Here is a 23,336-nt window from a genome sequence, read left to right on the forward strand (position 1 = left end):
AAACAACTTAAATAAAGATTAACTTTTAAAATAGAAATCAAATTGTCTGTAACCAAAATGCATTGCTATGTATATGTAATATTATTAGTAATATATAAGCTTTTTCATATTCTAAAACGAAATATATTGATTTAACTATGTTTTCCCTATGCATATTTTGGAATGAGCTAAATAAATTTACTTTTTTTATTACTTTTTCGTATATAAGTAGTATAGAGAAAGTATTGTAGTCGTGCAAAAAAAAAATCGAGATTTTTACAAATCTCGACGTTTTACACCTCACTGATACGGAAAAACATAATTTTGCAATCTTGTCCGTGTGTCTGTGTGTCTGTGTGTGTGTGTCTGTGTGTGCGTGTGTAAACACGATTACTTGAGTACCGTTACAGCTAGGTTGATGAAGTTTCATATATAGGTATTTTATCAAAATCGTAGATCCGTATCAACTTTTGAGCGATTTCCGATAACCGGAAGTGGTACTTTTTCTACTTTGAATTTTTCAAAAGCCTATAACTTGAGTACTATTTCAGATAGATATATGAAATTTCACATGTAAGTAAAAGATCTAATTCTCTACCTTCTGTTAAATTTTGAGTAATTTCCGTTGACGGGAGGTACTAATTTACGCTATTTCCGATTTCTCTTAAACGCATCTAAATTTATTAAGTACTAATAATAATATTGCGCACCATTATGAACATCTTTATTCGGCGTTCGCTTGGTGTGCAATACTTTTTTCTATGAGATTCTATTTTATTTTTAAAAGTTTATGTATTTAAAATGGATTAAAAATCATAACTATATCCCGAGTTCCCATCCCCTGTTGTTTTATATAAGAATATTCGAGAAAGTTTAGGGGAGATCACTCCCGGTTTATTTCAGATTGGTTAAAATATTAGATGAACACACAATTAATATAAGTTTATTATTATCATTAAGGCCAGCAGCGGTAAAAAATTAAAAATGCTCTAGAAAATTAATTATGTTCTATAAAACGGAATTACTACTGCTTTTAATAGCTTACTAATGTGGTATGCTCGGCGACGCGGTTGTCATGGTGTATCTCTACATAAAAGGTATGAACACATCAACCGATCTGTATCTGTTTCTGATGTTATTTTATCAACCACGGCCCTATTTAGACACATTTATTTTTATGTTCTTGATATGCTAACAGTCCAGTCTTAATATACTGATTTTTTTTTAGTTATTATCGCACAAATAAATTCTACAGCTGAAACTTATTATTATTACGTAGTACCCTTAATTTCCATTGAACGTTTATTAGCGTGTATTTGCCCTTCAACGTTCATAATCTCTGCAAACTTAAACGTATCAAGTGTGTTGTCATTCTACTTCCTGTTCTTAAATGCATTTCAGAATTATAATGTATCATGTTGTTAACAACATTTCTCTCCACTAATAGTTTCAGCTTTATATCGTCGTATCATATAAAAAATTCATTGCATTTTTTTCACGTTTTCTTGTACCTGTTGTTTATCTGTCAATCATGTTTAGGCACTTTATTAACAGTGATAAAATTGCACAATTCCTCAACAAAAATAAAAATCACAAAGAACAATTTCAGAAAAAAAATTAAACAAAAAGTGTGTTTTTATCGTACGCGTTTCTAAAAATATAATCTTAATATGGTTTTTCGAATTTTGAATAGTTTAAAGTTCCACGAAGTTGCCAGGCTATTTTTATATTGTTTCACTTTGTCACCATCTGAACGGGACTGTTAATTGTATCATTTCTTTGACCATGATTTCTAAATTTGCAGCTTTTTTTAAATGTTTCAAGTGTAGAAAACAATAAAAATTGAATGTATGGTGGTGTATTATGATTTTATCTCTTTAAAATATTATCTTATATGGTATTGATTAATAAACCTATTAATATAATACAAGTACACATGTCAACCTATGTAATAAACCTATCTTCTCTAAAACGTGATAACATGTGGTTGATAATTCGTATTAAGTCAAATATTAAGAAAGAGGTTTTACCAACCAATTTATTCCAAACTTGTCAAGTAGGTTAACGTCGTTTAAGATCCAATTTGATACGAGAAAATTAGATGAATTAAATAAGTTAAACAAACATAAGAACTCCCTGTGCTCTCAGGCTCTGTCAATTATATTTCAAGTCTTCTTTATGTGGGTAAAACTCATAAAGCCCTCATTGCTGTAGGATATAATTTGTATCTGAACAAAGCATTATAGCAATATGTATCATCACTTTTTAGTCCTTCACTCTAATCATAATGACATAGAAATAAATTTAGGAGGCTTGACTTTCAGTTAAACTTTTATTAGGATTTTTCTCAATACAACATCGTTTTTAATTAACTAGCCGGAGAATTTTCCTTGGAAGAAAATGTGTCCGGTCACTTTGTCTCTGATGAAGTACAGGAAAGGATGGTCCGCTTTGAAAAAGAGAGAGGTCCCACTTTCCTTCAGGGCAACGACGGTAGCTGCGGCAGCGACGGTCCCCGTTTCCATGACAACGATCTTCGCTTTGTGAATCACTTTGTCGATAGCAACATTAGCTACAGGATGTAAAGCATTGGGTATAAATACATGATCTCAATTAGTCCGCCCCCCACCCATCAGCCCTAAAATTCAAGTGCCCTCCTATCCCCCCCCCCCCCTACTGGAGATAAAAGTCTGGAAGAAACTTTGATTAGATGAGAAAATGAAGTTCCTAATAAACAGAAATACATTTACCACCTTTCACCATTCCAGAAAAGTCCGCTGAATTAAAAGCTTTCACCATACCCAGGTCTATCAAAGTCTCGCTTAGCTCAACTTCTGTCTCTGTGGTAAATTTAGGAATGCTGACAGACATAAAAGTTTGTTCTAGGCCTGTGAAGAGTTCATCGACCTTCCCAGGGGTCGCCAGCAGTTGTTCTGTAGGAAAATAGAGAATGTATGTGTGAACAGCAGCAATATAAGATACACACTTTTACACAATCAATTGGTATATTGTACGCTTACATATAATATATCTTATAATATAGTATAATGTATACACAAATATACACATAAATCTACATATTCATTATTTATAAATAAGCATACATATTTAAAAACACACCCATACACATATTTAAATATATATATATATATATATATATATATATATATATACATATATATATATATATATATATATATATATATATATATATATATATATATATATATATAAGTATGCACCCCTGATTGCTTTCCTTGTAAACGATGACCCAATGAGGCTTATGATAACTTCCATTGCCAATGCTTTATTTCAGTTTGAATCTTTAATACTTCTTATAAGCGAGGCAGAAGCATTTAAACTATGAGCAAGACAAAATTTTCCTTGCATATTTTTACTTTCTCGCATATACGAAGTGTAGAGAAAGTCTTGTAATCGTGCAGAAAAAAAATCGAGATTTTTACAAATCTCGACGTTTTACACCTCACTAATACGGAAAAACATAATTTTGCAATCTTGTCCGTATGTCTGTGTGTCTGTCTGTGTGTAAACACGATAACTTGATTACCGTTACAGCTAGGTTGATAAAATTTCATGTATAAGTATTTTATCAAAATCATGGATTCTGATAAACTTTTGAGCGATTTCCAATAACCGGAAGTGGTACTTTTCCTACTTTGAATTTTTCAAAAGCCTATAACTGGAGTGCCATTTCAGATAGATTAATGAAATTTCACGTGTAAGTAAAAGATCTAATTCTCTACCTTCTGTCAAATTTTGAGTAATTTCCGTTTATCGGAAGTACTAATTTACGCTATTTCCGATTTCTCAAAAAACGCATGTAAATTTATAAAGTACTAATAATATTGCGCACTATTATGCACATTTTGTTTTGCGTTCGCTTGGTGCGCAATTCTTTTTTCTATGAGATTCTATTCTATTTTTAAAAGCTTAAGTAATTAAAAATCATGTCTATATTCCAAGTTATATAAGAATGTTCGAGAAAGTTTAGGGGAGATCACTGCCGGTTTATTTCTATTGAGTTACCTAAAGCATTGATTCCATCCACCTTGTGTGGTATTACAATGAACAGACTGAATCGTTCTCCCTTAAACGGCAGCTCGGCCACATCAACTTTGTTTGTCGCGTCTTCCTTGTAGAAGATCTCAAAGTTGCCTTCCATCATGTCGACCTAAGTAGCAGACATGTGCTCAAGTGAAAACAGAGTAAATTAAACAGTACTGAATTTAGACTCAATCCACTAAATTTAGACTCAATTCTACCACACTAAATTTATACTCAATTCTACCACAGCAAAGTTAGGCAAAATTCTTCCACAGTAAAGCTAGACAAAACTCTTCTACACCCAATTCAGACTTAATTCTTCCAAACAAAATTTAGACTGTACAAACACACTTGACTTATGCGCAATTCGTCCCCATTTAATTTATACTCAATTCTTATATTGTATATAAAAGTTTCTAACTGTGTATGTTCTAGTATAGCCTTCATGTGTGCTTGCATTTGCGTTTATGTATATGTGGGTACGTTTCTGTATGTCTAACACACTAATATTTGTTCAAGAGTGTATGTGTATATGCAGTACTTATGTACGTACAACACTGAATAACCCAGCATGCTTATAAAAACATGTGTCCAAGACAAACATTTAAAATGTTTACCTTAGTGACTAGACCGCCAGGCTTGTAGAAGCGTTCAGAACGTGTGTTATATTTGGGGAACTGAGACTCCCAGGTACCGTTAAAGAAAAGTGTGTTCACCAGCAGCATAACTGTATTTCGTTTGATGAAACCTGGAATAAGAATGTAGATTTTTTTTTTTACTTTTTAAAACAATCACTTACGCCAGTGATATTGTCTTGATCTAATAAAACATATTTACAAAATAATATAACAAAATGAAGTATCGTAGACTTTAAAATGCCGGACCGCAGTCATAGCAGTAGTGAAAGTGGAAAAAAAGGCTGCCTCGCAAAACATTTTTAGCCCCCCCCCCCCCTACCCGCCCTATATATGTATATATATATATATATATATATATATATATATATATATATATATATATATATATATATATATATATATATATATATATATGTGTGTGTGTGTGTGTCTGTGTGTGTACTTTAATCCGTTCAATTTTAAATAAATCTTATTTCTAATTTACAATTTACTAATTTAACCTATTCCATTGCATAGAATAACTGTGCGGAGACAAAAAAAAAAGACAAAAATATGTCCAAACTCATGTTGAGTCGGAAATATGCGTGGTTAAAATTTTTGTAACGTATTTTTTCAAAATCAAAGAGGGAACAATTATACGGGGTTATATTATTTTTGTTTTGTTTAATAAAGTTAAAGTACTTTTTTGCCCCCTAAATAACCTGCCCCTCCCCCCCCCCCCCCCAACCCCGGGGTCTGGCGGCGTGGCCTAACCTGTTAAAAAAGGTAATTTACCGAATCATAGGCGTAGCTACCCTTCCCGGTGCCCATGGACAAACTGTCAATTTGGCGCCCCCTTGGGACAACCTTTTAATTTTCGATTTGCACCCCCCCCCCCCCCCCCCCCCGCACTCGAACTTTCGATTTGCACCCCCCCCCCACACCCCCACACACATATAATGTATATATAGATGTAACTAGGGTAGTTACCATACTATTGTAAGAACGTATTACAGTCTGATGCAACAGTTGCTGGACTGATAACGAACACCAGGCCGCTGCGCAGTTAATAGTTCTGATGCAACAAATGGTAATGATTACGTATACGAGGGGATGATGGGAAGGCGACTGGTAGAGAGAGGCAGTATCAAGTTGGTTACTGAACGGGGTAGACGTATTGTGTTATGTGAGGATAGGAATTATGGACACGTGCATTCTGTTATGTGAGGACTAGTGAAGACAGTGGGGGTCAGTTGGTTCATTGTATTCTTATGGAACATTGGTACATTGTTATGTGGAGCATTTCTATTGATTCATGTAATAAAGAGATCAATGTAAACCTGCATTTCCGAGTATCTATAATATATTGTGGTCGATGTTGTGTGCTGGTCAAAGGTAGCACGAGTAAATACACTCGGTAACATTTGGCTCTGTCAGCAGTGAAATCAGTAACATTTGGCACTACAAGCAAATAGACTCGGTAACATATATAATACAAAAATGCAGCTAAAATGATATTTTAATTTGTTTTTCCAATCTATTGTGGCTCCCCTAAGGTCGGCGCCCCCCCCCCCCCTCGCTAAGCTAGTGTATCTCACCTTTCTCCAGGGTGTTCATAATTGTGTTTTTCGTCGCCCGAGAAATGTAGTCGTTGATTTTCTCCTCTGGGCCACCAGGGGCAGATAAGTCAAAGTTATCTGCCTTGGCGAAGTAATAGTCCCTTACATCGGTAATAAATTGGGGCACGATCGTGTACCTTGGGTTGACAAAAATGGCGTTTCCCGTGTTTATCTCAACATCCGTATTAGAGTTCAGCTATAGGATTGGAGAGGGGGGGGGGGGGAATATCGAATACAAATGAATACATAGAAACTACTTGTATTAAGATATAGTTTGGGATACAAGGAAAAGTATTAATTGTATTTATTCTACGTAAGACGCCTTAACGACTTAACGGCATTTACCCAAGAGCAGTTTAGCAGAAGGTAGTATTCCCAAATTATCGTTTGCCAGAATCGAAAATCCTATCATGTTTTTTGGGACAAAAATCTTAAGTCCACTGTACCAGTGTTATAAGTTAAATCTAAACTCCACTGTACCAGTGTTATAAGTTAAAAATCTAAAGCTATTGTACCAGTGTTATAAGTTAAAATCTAAATTCCACTGTACCTGTGTTATCAGTTCCTTGTAGATTGTATGGACGGCAGGACCAAGAGAGCTGACCCCAAGAGTTTCTGCCATTTCTGTGGCAGTTTCCCCGCGGGCACCAAGTGACGTCATGGACAGTGCTGAATGGATGCTGGAATACAAGACCATGAGTTATGAGATCAGGCACGGGGGGGGGGGAGGCAAGGTACTCTCTTATGCAAGCCCGCACATAACACAGACACTCACATAGATCCACAAACACCGATACATATAACCACACACTAACACATAGACACACGTACCTATAGCAAGAAACGTGTTACCTGTAGGGGGAATAGACGACATTTTCTCTGTTCAGCGCCACCTTCTGGTACAGTCTCTGGGAGAAGCCAGAGGTCGCAGCCGACAATGCCAGTTGCTGTTGAGGATCCGCGGCGACCAGCTGACCAGCTATGGCCAGAATCACAACAATGTAAGTCTTCATGTCGCTGTGGTGTGAGTAATAGACCTCGTTAGCTGACCAGCTATGGCCAGAATCACAACAATGTAAGTCTTCATGTCACTGTGACGTGAGCAATAGACCTCTTTGCATTAGCTCATTGGTAGTTTATTAAGTTATAAAAATATATTTTATATATTATATATTATATGTATATAACATATACCATTTTTTATGAGAGATGTTTTAAATGGGCCTTTCAGCGTTGAAACCAGCATAAACTTCCTACATTTACTTTCAAAATATACATCCTTTTAATAAAGAAAATTTGTATGTGAAATACATTATTTTTCGAATTCGCATTTTTTAAATTAAAATTGTCTTTAATTTCAAAATTTGTGTTGATGGCTTATAAAACATGAGGTGAAAATAATTAACTGATACCTTAAGGAACTTATTCAAGAACACATTCGCTCAACACCTACCTTGTTAGACGAACTGGCTGGAGTTTGTGTTACATATGATAATATACTCTGTCCCTGCGGTTCGACAGTTGCTAATTGGTTGGTTTTTTTTTTGCGGTGTAAACAGATCGAAGCAGTCTAGATCAAGCCAAACCTAACGTATGTTTTATCATTGTTATCATGGTGAAGTTTAAAATATCTGACATGTTATTTATGCCTTATTCATGGGTGCCCTGCGTTTAATTAAATTAATATATAATTGAATTTAAACAACTCTCTGACGTTTAAAAAACAAAGTTTAGGAATTTTCAACAAGGATTTAATTTAAAATTTAAATAATTAGAATATTAAAAAGTATTTAATATCAAATCAATTATCACATTACTTTTTTTTAAAGATAGGAAACAAAAACTATAAATCAAAAAATTGTCAGTATGTTATTATAAAATCTCATCAGTTAATTGTTTAATCAATAAAAAAGGTTAACATTTATAGTCAACATTACATGATACCTCATAATTCCTGATGTAAAGATTACATATACATATATGGTATATATATATATATATATATATATATATATATATATATATATATATATATATATATATATATTTATTTATTTATTTATTTATTTATTTATTTATTTACTTATTTATTTATTTATTTATTTATTTATTTATTTATTTATTTATTTATTTATTTATTTATTTATTTATTTATTTATTTATTTATTTATTTATTTATTTATTTATTTATTTATTTATTTATTTATTTATTTATGTAGTTATATATATATATATATATATATATATATATATATATATATATATATATATATATATATATATATATATATATATATATACTAGCGTACCCGTCCCCCGCGCGTTGCCGCGGGGTAAAAGTACGTTTGACGAAATGTATTAGGATTTCAGCAATTATATGTTCTAGACGCGTGACCGTCTTTTCTAAAAGTGAGTTATTTAAATGTAAACAATGCCTGCGCTTAAATCATAAATATCGGGACACAGGTTTACCTACACTACCGCATGTAAACATTGAGTGTACATTAATCACTCACCGAAATAATGTTAGAACACACTTCGGTGACCGCCCATGTGTCAGAGACGCACAGGGGCGCTCTCAGGGCCCCCACCCCCACGATTAGACTACCGCATAGGCGCGGCGTACGACCCCTGGCTCCTTAAACTAACAGGCGCCATCGTCCAAATAGCATCCTATTAATAATGATGCAGATTTCGTCATTCGCTAAAGTGACACAAATGAATAGGATTTTTTACTTTAACACGTAAAAAAGTATTTAACGTGTTTTAAACATCAGTGTGACTGATGCAATATGCTAGCGTTACTAATGGTCTATTATTAGATGCTCGATCTCAATTTCTGACTGGCTTGTCTAATAGTAGATGCTTATTGCATCATTCGCAAAGTGACGAAACTCTACAGTAGGCTCCTCATATTCAAAAAGTTATTTTTTTCATCTTTGGCAAGGTAACGAAACTACACTGAAGGATTTCCTCGCGTTACAAAGTTATTTTTAGAAGCGTGTTGTAGTTTTACCGCTGAATATTATAGTACCCCTTTCTCGCAATGCGGGACGCTCGATTAACGGATGCTAAGTGCCAACATAGTCGCTCTAAAACTCTGGGCGCCAAACCGTGTATTGACGAAAGTTGTACCCTATATGGCGCCGCCCATAAGAAACGTTAGTTTTCTTTTTCGCAGAAAAATTCTCGGATTCTCGGGAGTATTCTCATCTACTCCCTAAAGTTTCATGAACTTTTTTATTTTTTTTATGTAAAATCCTTCCCCCCCCCCCCCCCCCGGAGGGCGCAGCCTTTGCAATATTAAACAATTTTTTTTTTGCAGAACCCTACTATTGAATGATCTAAACATCTCCCCAAAGTTTCATGGTACACGGATGAACGGTGTGAAATCGAAATAGACTTTTATATTTATAAACCGTATATAGAGAAAAAATCGCAGCCTCCCGTGGCACCGCCCTTGCGAATTTTAAAAAGGATTTTTTTTTTACCGAACCCTTCTTTGAATTGTTCTAATTAACTCCCCCAAAGTCTCATGGCTATCGGATAACGGTGTCACACTAAAATCGACTTTTATTTTTATATACCGTATATAGAGAAAAATCGCACCCTCCCGTGGCGCCGCCCTTGCGAAATTAAAGATGGTTTTTTACAGAATCCTTTCCTAGAGTTTTATAATGAACTCCCCAAAGTTTCATGCCTATCGGATGAACGGTGTCACTGTAATTCACTTTTATTATTTTTATATACCGTATATAGAGAAAAATCGCACCCTCCCGTGGCGCCGCCCTTGCGATATTAAAAAGGATTTTTGTACAGAACCCTCCCCTAGAGTGTTCTAATCTACTCCGCAAAGTTTCATGCCTATCGGATGAACGATGCCAAACCAAAATAGACTTTTATTTTTATATACCGTATATAGAGAAAAACAAATCGCGCCCTGCCGGGGCGCCACCCCTGCGAATTTGAAATTATTTTTTTCGCAGAAACCTCCCCAGGAATATTCTCAACAACTTCCCAAAGTGTCACGGCGATGTGATGAGAGGTGTAGTAATGCATAAAGGACAAACACACAGACACACAGACACACAGACACACAGATACACAGATACACATACATTGCTTTTTATATATATATATATATATATATATATATATATATATATATATATATATATATATATATATATATATATATATATATATATATATCATACTGTTTGTCCGAAAATTCTCTTGTAGAAATAGTGTCCTGGTGATTTCATACATTGTTGACCCAAGATTCTAGTTATTTGGATAATTTCTACAATATAAAATTATTATCCATACATTTCAAAAGCTTTGGTAAGAGGCTAACAGGCTAACAAAGATGGTGGTGGGTCGCGTTTAGAATTAATGCTGACAGCTAAGTTAGCTAACACAGGCTAACTTTTAGAATACCGATAATTAAAATTCGATTCGCGATACTCATTAAAAAGAGACGAGTAATTAATTATGGTAAAGCGTTGGTTGTTAAATGCATCATAACGATTTCTGGAGAGACCCAAGCGTTTATTGATATACATAAAGTATAATAAATAAACCGGGAGTGATCTCCCCTAAACTTTCTCGAATATTGTTATAAAACACTATGGGGGAATGGCAACTTGGGATATAGACATGATTTTAAATCCATTTTTAATTACCTAAACTTTTTATGTCTGTGTGTGTGTATATTTCTGTATGTCTGTACACACCCTAACTTGAGTACCGCTACAGCTAGGTTGATGAAAATGTATCTACATGTATTATATCAAATTTTTAGTTCTGTATAAACTTTTCAGCGATTTCCGGTAACCGGGAGTGGAGCCTATTCTACTTTCCATTTTTCAAAAGCCTATAACTTGAGTATTGTTTCAGATAGGTAAATCAAATTTCACATATAAGTAAAAAAAAAATCCAATCTTCTGCCTTCTGTCGAATTTTGAGTAATTTCCGTTGACTGGAATTTCAAAAAACGAAAATGAATTTATAAAGTACTAGCCGTCCCGACCTGGCCCTGCTCTGGCTTTTGTTTAAAACCTTTCTGTTAAAGACCATTACCTGTGTGTTTAGTAATCATCATAAATCCGGCATTTCCCATCCAAACCACAACCAACCAAAACCAAAACAACAAAACGCAAACATAACGCTAACACAATTACAAATACAAACGAAAACAAAAACCTAACAACAAACCCAACCACAACCACAAACAACAATACAAACACAAAGAAAAAACAAACAAAAAAGCAAACGAAAACAAAAAAACTAACAACAAACCCAACCACAACCACAAACACCAATACCAACACAAAGAAAAAAAACGAAAAAGCAAACGAAAACAAACCAAATCCAAACGCAAAACCAACCACAAACACAAATACAAACCCAAAGAAAAAAACACAAACAAAAATGAAAAAAGAAAGAACAAAAACGAACCAAATCAAAACGCAACCACTAACGCAAACCCAACCTAAACACAAAGAAAACACTAACGCGAACATAAACGCAAAGTGCTCACAGTCTAGCCCGGGGCGGAATCGCCTGTTTCAGCATAATAAACGACTATAGTACCCCAACTTATTCATAGTCTTTTGCACTCACTTAAACGAACGCGCCCGTTTCAATTTAATGAACAATTATAATACTCCAAGCTTATCCGTAAAATACCTACAACATTTGCACTTGAACAATCCCCGCTAATTATGTAATTATTTTTTTTCCCAACACCAAAACAAAGTAATAAAAAGTAAATTCTTTTCCACTAATGCAATGGTTTTATAAAGGGAAGTAATTGTGTTTTCCTAATTTATCAAAGGGAAGATAGTGCTATAGGACTAAATAAAGACATAATTAGAATTTTTGTAAAAGATGATATTTTTTTATAACTTGTGTTTAATGAACATGCCGAAAATTATTACTTTCAGTTTGATAAATGAAAATTATTTCCCAAAACTTTCAATATTATTTTTTTAACTCATAAATTTAGACCATAAGGACTTTAATTATCTAACACTTAAATCCATCGAAGATCCACGACAAACATATGTGTTACATACAGAATTGAGCTTTATATATTAGACTTATAATATTTCACACAATTATAGGCTATATATATTTTTTGGCGTGCGCAATTCTTTTTTCTACAAGATTCTATTATATTTAAAAAGTATTAGTCATTAAAAATAGATTTAAAATCCAGTCTATATCCCGCGTTGCCATCGCCCTTAATGTTATATAAGAATATTCGAGAAAGTTTAGGGGAGATCAGTCCCGGATTATTTATTTCATAAGCAGTATTCTAAAGGTGTATTCTTCAGTTTATATGTCGTCATGTTCTGAACTTATCAAATAATTTCCTTTTTTGTTTACAAATGTATCATGCGTTGTTTGGTTTAATATATTTGAACATCATTGCCATTCCAGTCAATTTTTATTCGTCATTTCTTTAATTGTATTTTCCGTTTATAATTTGAACGTCATAAAATTCTTATTTCGTGTTATAGAATTTTAGTATCGCAAAATATAAAAAAACATTATTTAGACTATCGAACATCTGTGTGTATAAATAATCATAATTTGATAATAATCGTAGTTAAACTGATTACTCACAAAATAGGGATTTGATTTATTGCAAAAAAGTATTCATTTGAAATGATAAAACTTATATATTTTCAAATCACCATAGAATTCTAAAACGATTTTTTAATGTTATCAATATGAAAAAAATATCTCAAAATAGTCTATCTTCTGAAAACAAAAATGAACAAAGAATTTTTAAAAAGTTAAGATTTTGTTGATTTTTATTTTTGCGCATTTAATTAAAGAAATATTCTTTATATAGCCTGTTTTCAGAAGATAGACTATTTTGAGATATATTAGCCTGTGCTAAACAAGGTTTGTTCAACTTTGCAATTGCAAATAGTTTCAGTTAGGCCACTCACTCTCATCAAATTCCTTTGTACATGCGAATCCACATGCTCGGCATAGTAATAAGGGATTCTAATATTAACAAATAAATCGCACAACATTGCATTAGATCATTCACCAGTAGAATACTGAGCCACGATATAGAAATAAAAATTGTGTTCGTGCCGCGCTCCTAAATACACGATCAACTCACGCCTGTATATGTGGCTTTGACACAATTAATGAAGTAAGTAGGAATTCAATAACACACTGAGCCACTGGGGATCGATAGAACACAGGCTAAGAACCATGTTTTCAGGTTTAAATATAATTTTTTTTTTATAAAAAGACTTTTATACGTGTTAATTTTTTTTCTTTAAATTGTTAGAGTCTCGGCTCTGATACACTCATTTTGATAGACGCTGGATTACAAGAACCAGATATGAACCGAGTAACGGACGCAAATCTCAGACCAGCTCTCAACTATCAACATGGAGAAGAGGCTAGGTAGCGTAAAAGATTCTGATATGTGCAATTAAAAATTAACCGGTTCTTCTTTATGTTTTCTTTTTGGATTTTTATTATGTAATTATTACAAGTTGCACACCGACTATTACAATTGGCAGGTTTTCACGATTTATATACCAGGGTAATGATATCTTTAGGTTGCGTAAAAGATCCTGATATGTGCAAATAAAAATTAAGGGGTTCTTCGTTTTTTTTTTTTTTTATAATGTAGATTTTACAAGATGCACACCAATTATTAGAATTGGCAGGTTTTTTTTTTTCGTTTTATATACAAGGGTAGTGATCTCTTTAAATTTTCTTTTATATTCTTCTATAACAGTAAAGTAGATGGCACTTTTAGTGCAATCTGGTTATAGAAATGTGTTTTGTTGCTTATAAAAAATAGTTTAATGTTTCAAAACCATAATAGAAACTTATAGAATAAAAACTTCACACCAGATATTTAATGAAGGTCTGCTGAATCCCAGGGATAGTTAACATTGCTATGGATAATATGGCAATTTGTATCTTTATAAAACTGTTGGACATCTCTTTCCACATTATGAATTGCTTGCTTAAAATCATAAAATGCTATATAGGGAGAAGATTTATTTCCAATATACTGATACACAATTATGCATGTTACGGTTTTTTGGTCAGTGGTAGGTTCTTCTGTTCATAAAGACCAACATAACGTATAGCGTACGATATAACAGAATTGATAACACTAATGATTATACTAAATAATAATAAAGAGTTTAGTATATTTTTGTATGCCAAAATATGTGGCCTTTTTTATAATTCAATTTATTACATTTGGTAGTTAGCTGTTTGACTAAAATATGCGATTAATCGGAGAGCTTGGTTAATGGTAGCTATACGTTTACATTATAGAATACCAAAGTCACAAAATATAGTGATTTGGCAATCGCGAAACGGAGAGTCGGTAAATTGTGATTTACTATTCATTCTTGTCCTGAAAGAGCGCCGTTTTCGTCTTGATTATTTAAATGATTGCTTGGATTGTTATAAAATTAAATAAATTGGGTTTACAGTAGTTACAATTTACTGATCAGGCACATGTATGGCGTCTCGAATAGTCTAGATTACTGTAAATCTAATCGGATTTGGCGCACTTTTCCTGCTATTCAATTTAAGTTAGATTCTTGAGTAATGTTATTGATAGTATCGTTATAGCGATACTTTGAGGTGAAAAGAAATAGAAAGTTTTAAAACTTGGGACTACTACTATATTTCGTTTTTGCAATGACATTATTTTAGCTAAAGCTAAGGGTCGGCGTGGTCGAGTCGGTAAAGCTCATGGTTGCTAAACCGAAAAGTCTCGAGTTCGAACCCTCGGGCAGATGAGGCTCATTAGCTGTGGAACAGCCACTCTTCTAGGAGTGACAACTCCAAAATTAAAACAACTGATGCCTTGTAGTTTGTTCTTGGTTGGACAAAGGCTATGGAAGCAAATCCAAAAAGAAAAGCAGGCTGAAATCGGAGTCAATGGCCTCAATGGCGCATAAACAGTTGACACGTAACGCTTAATTGTGTTGGAGGCGTGGTCGAGTCGGTTGATAAATTCGAACAAAGTCTCGAGTTCAAACCCACTGGCAGATAAATCTCGATCCTTTTAACACTAATAATTAAGAAAGAAGAAGAAGCTAAAGCTAGGCAAGCCATAATTATAAAATTAGACTTAGACGAGACGAACAAAACAGACAGGTATGGCTCTGAGCGGTCAAATAGGCTACGACTAAACTAACAGACGTTGAGTTGTTGTTTTATATGTTTAACAAAGTTATGTATTTTATACAGTCTATTTTATGTCTCTATCCATCCATCCATTCTGTCTGTATGTCATTATAACAGTCAGTCAGTCGGTAGGTCGATCAAGAACCTAGTAAGCCACTTCAAACAGAACTTGTGAAAGAGAAAAAAGTCAAAAACATATTTTAATTAATTTATGTAATTAATAATCATTATAACAGATACATACACTCACACAGACATCATCTGATGCTAATTATAAACATTTACATATAGGCCTATTTACTACTATGTTTGTGTAAACCATTGGTGTCTTTTGTATACTGTATATATTTATATATATATATTGTTTCAAAATACTGTATGCACATGGAACCATTGGAGCTTTAAATGACTTGGTTGTAATTTAAATTAGTTATAAATTTATGTAGGTCATACCGTGCAAATTGCAATAATCAAACAGTCTAGAATAAAATTGTTAAAATAAAAATGTAAAACTCTTTTCAAGCAGAAAACTAATGTCGCATAATAAAATAAATTTATACTGCGAATTTTCAATCATGATCTTAATTATAATTTATACTACTTATTCACTTAAAATAGAAACATTACAATGAAATGTTTACTAACATGAAGAATTAGTCAATTTAGACCAATACATGAGGGGACAAATCACAAGACATGCTCTGATAATTTAAAAAACTAAAACTGAACAACAAAGTCAACATTAATACACACACAACTTTGTTAAGGAGATATGCGTAGCATACTAAAAAAGTGCAAACTTTCTGACCTTGTAGGATTCTGACTAGTAGCTCTATGAAAATAATGCTGTCACAAAAGTTTTAATATATACTCAAATAGAAGCAGTTAATGTTTTTAAATGTACAAAAAATTCCATGACGACAGTAATTGTTTTCAAACTCCTTTTTCCAGTCTAATATTTACTTTGCTAAACATGATAAAACAATTTAAATTGCTTTATATGTTAAATTGTAACAAAATAGAAAAAAAAACTGTGCATATCCCCTTAACACTACTGTTTGGATAAATAACATCAAAGAGATGAAAAAAATAAGTGACTGACATATAATTAACACAGAAGTTTTTGATGAACAGCAGAAAGGTTGATGCTAACATTGATATTACATCAAAACAATTTAAAAAAAAAAAAAACACAATCCTGTACTAAAATTTAACAATAAAAACTTGAAATGCTTTAGTGGATCAATAAGTGTCTTTTCAACGTCTCATTCTGAGAAAACCCCTGCTTGCAAACATAACAAATAAAAGGCTTTTCACCCGTATGAACCAGTTGGTGACGCTTTAAACTATTATTGCTGGAAAACTGTTTACTACACAACGAGCAAAAGAACGACTTCTCTCCTGTATGGACTAGCTGATGACGCTTTAAAATTCCACTTTGTGTGAAACCTACGTTACAAATACCACATATGTAGGGTCTTTCCCCCGTGTGAACAACCTCATGTCGTTTGAGCGTCTCCTTCTGAGAGAACCCCTGCTTGCATATATCGCAAACAAAAGGTTTATCCCCTGAATGAACAAGCAGGTGGCGCTTCAAATTGCTGATCTGCGTGAATTCCTTGTCACACACACTGCAGATGTAATTTTTCTCCCGCGTGTGCACCATGAGGTGCTGCAGTAAATTATTCCGCCTGGCGAACTCTTTACAACAAATATTGCAGGCGAACTTTTTTTCGCCGGGGACCTGCTTTTTTCTTGCCTTCTTGACAGTGAAACTCTGAGGTAGCTCGGTACTGCACAGGCTGCAAGTTTCATGTTCCTTGTGAGCTAAATCACTCGCTGCGTGCTCAACAACATTTTTAGAGTGAACTAGTCTGATGTAACGATCATGAACCTCATCCGAATCGTCACGCACCTCATTTCCTTGTTCATCATCAGAAAGTACCTCAGACTTCACCTCAAGCAGCAAGTCTTCAGGACGATGTTCCAGTGTACCTGGAGACTGGTATTTACTGGCATTGTTGTTTGAGACCTCTGGCTCAGTGTCTGGAAGTGGCTTCTCTCTAGCTAATAAATTCTGTTTAACATCAGTACTCTCCCCTTCTTCCATTTCTGACATCCAGATTTGTTAACCTAAAAATAAAAAAATTGTATGCTTGAATTCAGTCAAACAATCAATGTGATTTTCACCTGTTAAATTATCCATCATAAATTTAACCTTACAAAGTTACTTTTTTAAAGCGTTAAATCACAAGTATATGGTATATGACACACATCTTCAGAACATTTGATTGGGGGGGGGGGGGGGGGGAAGGTAGAAAGTGAGTGTAAAGCAGCATTGTTAAAATGAAACTTAAGCATCTGGTTAAGTTACTCCATTATAGTTCACTCATAGGGAATGTAATGGCATGATCAGAGAGTAGAACATATGACCTCTAGCACCAGAGCCTTAAGTTCAGTTCTCTGAAACAGCCAGTAGGATGCCCCTAAGTTCACTAATTTCTGAGTAGTACCTGACTAACATGAGGGAAAGTGAAGTATGCTGGGCAGAAAACTGAGGGCACTATCCTTTCTTATGCTAACACATGAACTCTACTTCATTTGCTCTATATGGTGGAGAGGGTAAAGGTGAACAAAGTTTTGTAAGTTTTTTTATTGCCGGTCAAATTATTAGTCTTAATTAGGTAAAATAATTTTTTGGAATACACATCCCCCGGGAAACTGTATAATCAAAAAAAAAATATTTAAAAAAGCAATTTCAGCACCAATATTTTCAGCAAGACAAAATATAGTCAATAAAAGATGTTATATGTTCACAGCCACATGAAATGGCACATAACCAGTTGACACAGTGTTGGAGGGGATCCCATCCAACACTAAAATTAAGAATGAAGAAGACTGACATCTAATACCCTGTTTCCCTAATGAGTGTGATGTCAATTATGATTTAGAGTGACCAACTAAGAATAGTTTTCAAAAATTTTAAACTAAAATAGAGTCAGAATGAATTGTGATATATATCCATCTTATATTGATGATACACAGCATAATCATGAATGTCATATATTGAAATTATTGGACTGAAACATTTACTTACACAAACTGTGCTACTGGTTGACAAATCACATGGTAGTGTCACATGGTAAATGTCTTATAACCGATAACTCTGCAATAAAAAAAATAAGAGTTTAGGGTTTGTTTAAAACCATAATGCTGGTATATGAAAATCTAAAAAAAAATGTATGATTATAATGTACCAGGTGTTCAATTAAATAGTCCGTTCTGAATGGGATGACAATAAAACTGCACAAAAATAGAAACATTTTATCATAAGCAAGGTAAAAAAAATTTTGGTTCTTAAAAGTATCTCATTTATTTTTATTGTGTATTGCCATTACTACAATTAATTCAGCCCAGTTAAGGGGTGTGGGTGTCATTGTACAATAAATTTCTTAGGACATTTTTCAGAAAACATATCAATATTTCTATGTTGTTATTAATGTTATTGAAGATATAAAGATAAAACTGCACATAGATGCTAACATACGTTTGCAATAGAAGTATTTAGGTTAAATAATAACTAGATAAAAGGACAAAGACTAATGCATGTCCAATGAAGGGGGGTGGCACTCTGAAATAATGTCAGAAAAGCAATCAAAGATTTCTATTTGTTTATTTATTTTAGTCTATTTTTAAAATCATGATGGGTGGGGTAAAATGCGAAAATGTCTGTAAAAATTATACTGCATTCAAGTTACAATGAAGTTTGATGCAGACTTCAAAGAATTTTGTTTGTACTGTAATAACTTCCAATTTTTTTGTCGCTAAATGTGCTGATGGAGATATGCATTTACTGTGACCCCTCAAAAATAAGTAGCTTTTAAACAATTTGAAACCAAGTTCTCCTTGATCTTTTTATTGTCGTCTGTAAACTGTCGTCACAGACGGCTGCTTTCATTGGGGGAGGGGGGGGGGTAGTGTCAAATTCACAAATTATGAATTACTGAAAAGTAGCAAATAAAACAACTAAATTGCGCGTATGCTTATGGCGCGGGTCAGCTCGTTATTTTTAATTCGACAGACCTACAAGTTCAAACATTAGGCCTAATCATATTCTTAGAAGATTTACTAACACCAAGCATAGGCTTATATACTAGGCAATTTCTACTTATTTAGTTAGTAGCTTATAGTACTTATACACAAATTAATAACTAAACAGAGATAGGTTAATAGACTACTATATAGGCCTACTTCAATTATTTTTAATTAGACTGGATATGTTATTACTTACTATTCCGTAATTATTAAGTATTAGAACAGGTCTACTAGTTCAAACATAAGACCTAATTATATTCTTAGAATGATAGAATCTAGATAATAATATTGTTAGTTTTAATATCTTATACAAGAATATAGCAGATAAATCCATTTAAAATATAATTTTGTTAAAATTTGATACTAGCAAAATTTAATATTTTATGTCTCTTTGAAGCAAAAACAAACTAGAGTTTACATCAAAAATTATTTCCAATAAGAATGAAGAGGCCTAATCAACATCGTCTAGTTCAGTCACCATTGGTATCATTATCGTAGGCTCTTAGGTAGTATGGTTCCCCGACACCATGTAACTTTACAAGCAATCAAGAGCTGGAAGCCATAGAATAACTGTATTGTTATTGATCAAAATAGTTGAGATGCATTTCAAATCTCTTATCCTTTTTAGATTTTTCTGTAGTGTACTACTGAGAAATTTAATTTATGTTGAAAGAGCCCCTTCTTTCTTTTTTTAAATAAATATTCATATCTTAAGTGTATTTCGGTATCACTTAATATCAATGGGGAGCTTAACTTATTGATAAATTTTATTGTGTTGAAGATTCTACTGTGTTGACTTTAAATACAACCTAAATCTAGTTAAAAACAGCCAGAAATACAATTTGAAATTTGTTACTTAATGAAATAAACCGGTAGTGATCTCCCCTAAACTTTCTCGAATATTCTTATATAAAACAACAGGGGATGGTAACTGGGGATATAGTTATGATTTTTAATCCATTTTAAATACTTAAACTTTTAAAAATAGAATATAATCTCATAAAAAAAAACATTGCGCACCAAGCAAACGCCGAATAAAAACGCGTATAATAGTGTGCAATATTATTAGTACTTTAAAAATTTACATTAGTTTTTTGAGAAATCGGAAGTAGCGTAAATTACTACTTCCAGTCAACGGAAATTACTCAAAATTTAACAGAAGGTAGAGAATTAGATCTTTTACTTACATGTGAAATTTCATTTATCTATCTGAAATAGTACTCAAGTTATAGGCTTTTAAAAAATTCAAAGTAGGAAAAGTACCACTTCCGGTTATCGGAAATCGCTCAAAAGTTGATACGGATCTACGATTTTGATAAAATACTTATATATGAAATTTCATCAACCTAGCTGTAACGGTACTCAAGTTATCGTGTTTACACACGGACAGACACACACACAGACACACACACAGACACACACACAGACATACGGACAGAATTGCAAAGTCCAGTTTTTCAGACTGGATTACGCATAAAACCTCTTAATTTTGATAAATCTGGATTGATAATTTTTGCCCGATTAAAATAAGTCCTCTATACTTCGGATGTGATGAAGGACTGAGGTGTAATACGGTGAAAATTGTTAAAATTTCAAATGATTTTTGTGCACGATTACAATACTTTCTCTATACTTCGTATATACGAGAAAGTAAAAATGTAAGTTACTCTTCTAACCTATTTAAACTTAATTTTCTATACGTCCAAAAATTTTCACTTGTATTTTTCAGTTCGGCCTCTATACTTGATATTTTTACATTAAGTAGGCCTAGTGTTAATGTCAATGTGTAAATGAAATCTAAGTTATATCTCTCAGGCCTGGTTTCATAACACTAATGTCGCATGTGTGGTACTAGGCCTATTACAAGTATGTCAATACACAATGAGCCTAAGTAGGCCTATGTTTTTTTTTGCTCAGTTCGTGTGACCTAGACTTGGGAATTTTTTGTAGCTAAGCCAAGGTTGCTGCCGAGAACATCGGCTTTTCCCTACTCCCTCAACTACCTGCATGTTAAACTCTATTTTTTGCATGATTTTATTGTGTTTATACTAACATTTTATACATAATTCTGTTCTTAAATAAATAACCTTTTAAACTGTATAAGTTTGATTTCAATATGATTTAAGACGCCCGCAGCGACTTGTGGATTTGGGGGTGGGGGGGCTTTTTCACCTTTTTAAAAGAGAAGTGTTACTTTGAGTCTATAGAGACTCTTTCAAGTTTTAGTACAACAGTGAAACTTGGCAGAAATACGGATTAGATGCAGAGATGTATACAGTGCAGGATTCATTTGTCAAATTAATGTACTGAATACTTTCAGCGATGTTGACAACAAAGTTGAACTAAATTTCCTGGGTATGTTAAAGACTGATTTTCAATTTGAACCTTGCGCTATATTGCTGAAATCTGGACGTTTATTAATAATTTATTATTTTCTTAACTTACTCTTAGAATTAATCTAGAATTAGGCTTAGTTTAATGAGTAGATTAGGCTATTCCAGATCTGATGACAAGAAAAATAGAGTCATTTCTGATTAGTCAGTGATTAGTTAGACTAGATCTAGTTCTAGAAGTGACTAGATCTAGATTCAGATCAATATTGTCAATAACGAGCAGATTTAGATCTATATCTAGATATCTAAATCTAGATTAGTTATAGTCTAGATTTCTAGATACTAGATCTAGATTTAGATCTAGATCTAGATCTAGACTAGAATCCAGCAGAACTCGGATCCAGTTTTCTACGATTCTGCGCTTTTTATTTCTTAAGCATTTAATTTAACCGAATGTAATATAACTTTAATACTTTATTGCTAAATTCATTTAGCTTTAACATCAAACAGTGAGTTTATGTGAGTTTAAATGATTAAGTTAGGCCTACATTTTAAGGAATAAAATACAGAGATCTACTCTAAATTTTGATCAATTCTTTGTTGGAGAACTTAAAAATGAATAATATAAATACCTGTAGCGGAAGTTCATCTAAGGGCTAAGTTACCAGATCAAAATAATAAATAATTGTCAAACATGCATAATATTGTTTTAATGGCAATTATGAAAATTGAAAAAGAGTAAATGCTGAACAGCACATTACAAAACACGCTTACAATAATATTAAGAACAGCAATATAAAAATGCATAGCTTAGTAGTAGTAATAATTAACAAAAATAATATTAATAATGTTATTACTGTGTGAGATTAAGAGTGTGTGTGGGGAAGGGGGGGGGTATAGCAAGAAGAAAACGCACCTTTTCATATCGGCTACATTATAATATAGTCAGATGTACTATATTTATATATAAGTACATATTTAATTTTAGTTATAAAATACTCTGGTTCCTGAAAACCGATGTTCTGACTAAACACTTGTTATTACACGATTGTGCGTCGTCTGAGCCAAAAATAAGTCCTAGAACAAGGGAAGTAACCCCAATGACTTGCTTTGTACCTGATTATCCCAGGCTAGTACTATCCGCCTTCAAATCGGCAATAAAAGTAGCAAGTATAGATGATGGGCTAAACGCCTATTTGGCCTTAAAAAAAAAAGGAATTGTATGCTTTTTATTAATTAAGATTTTAATTATTTTGCGTTACCGTAAGAATTTTGTATACTTTCAATCATTCTTCCAGACTTTTGACTTTTTTCTCCCGTTGGAGGGGGGGGGGGGGTGGCACTAGAATTTTCGGAGAGGGAGAACTAAAATTTTCGGGGGGGGGGGGGGGCGGAGACTATTAAAATTATATTTATATTTTCTATATAAATTC

At 33.2% G+C, this 23,336-nt stretch overlaps 2 protein-coding genes across 4 annotated transcripts; both read right to left on the bottom strand.

The window, feature by feature from the left end:
- Window positions 1-2,292: 2,292 nt before the first annotated feature.
- Window positions 2,293-7,777, bottom strand: LOC131957241 (serpin B4-like). 3 transcript variants are annotated; one of them, XM_059321978.1, is made up of 8 exons: window positions 7,734-7,777; window positions 7,133-7,297; window positions 6,831-6,960; window positions 6,260-6,476; window positions 4,662-4,792; window positions 4,027-4,171; window positions 2,733-2,912; window positions 2,293-2,551 (listed from the first exon to the last, which is right to left on the bottom strand). In XM_059321978.1, the coding sequence occupies exons 2-8, from the start codon at window positions 7,291-7,293 to the stop codon at window positions 2,352-2,354; spliced, it is 1,164 nt and encodes a 387-aa protein (XP_059177961.1). In that variant the 5' UTR covers window positions 7,294-7,297; window positions 7,734-7,777; the 3' UTR covers window positions 2,293-2,351. The 3 variants fall into 3 exon arrangements, with proteins under 3 accessions (XP_059177961.1, XP_059177959.1, XP_059177960.1); XM_059321976.1 differs by having other exon boundaries at window positions 2,730-2,912; XM_059321977.1 differs by lacking the exon at window positions 7,734-7,777 and adding an exon at window positions 7,693-7,717 and having other exon boundaries at window positions 2,730-2,912.
- Window positions 7,778-15,670: 7,893 nt separating this feature from the next.
- Window positions 15,671-22,506, bottom strand: LOC131957243 (gastrula zinc finger protein XlCGF7.1-like). The gene is made up of 3 exons (XM_059321979.1): window positions 22,452-22,506; window positions 18,573-18,641; window positions 15,671-17,608 (listed from the first exon to the last, which is right to left on the bottom strand). Exon 3 carries the CDS (start codon window positions 17,592-17,594, stop codon window positions 16,710-16,712), a length of 885 nt encoding a protein of 294 aa, XP_059177962.1. The 5' UTR covers window positions 17,595-17,608; window positions 18,573-18,641; window positions 22,452-22,506; the 3' UTR covers window positions 15,671-16,709.
- Between the last annotated feature and the right edge of the window lie 830 nt (window positions 22,507-23,336).

This window comes from Physella acuta, unplaced genomic scaffold (genome assembly GCF_028476545.2).
Source record: "Physella acuta isolate Inbredline_101_S28 unplaced genomic scaffold, ASM2847654v3 ptg001225l, whole genome shotgun sequence".
NCBI classification, from domain to species: domain Eukaryota; kingdom Metazoa; phylum Mollusca; class Gastropoda; family Physidae; genus Physella; species Physella acuta.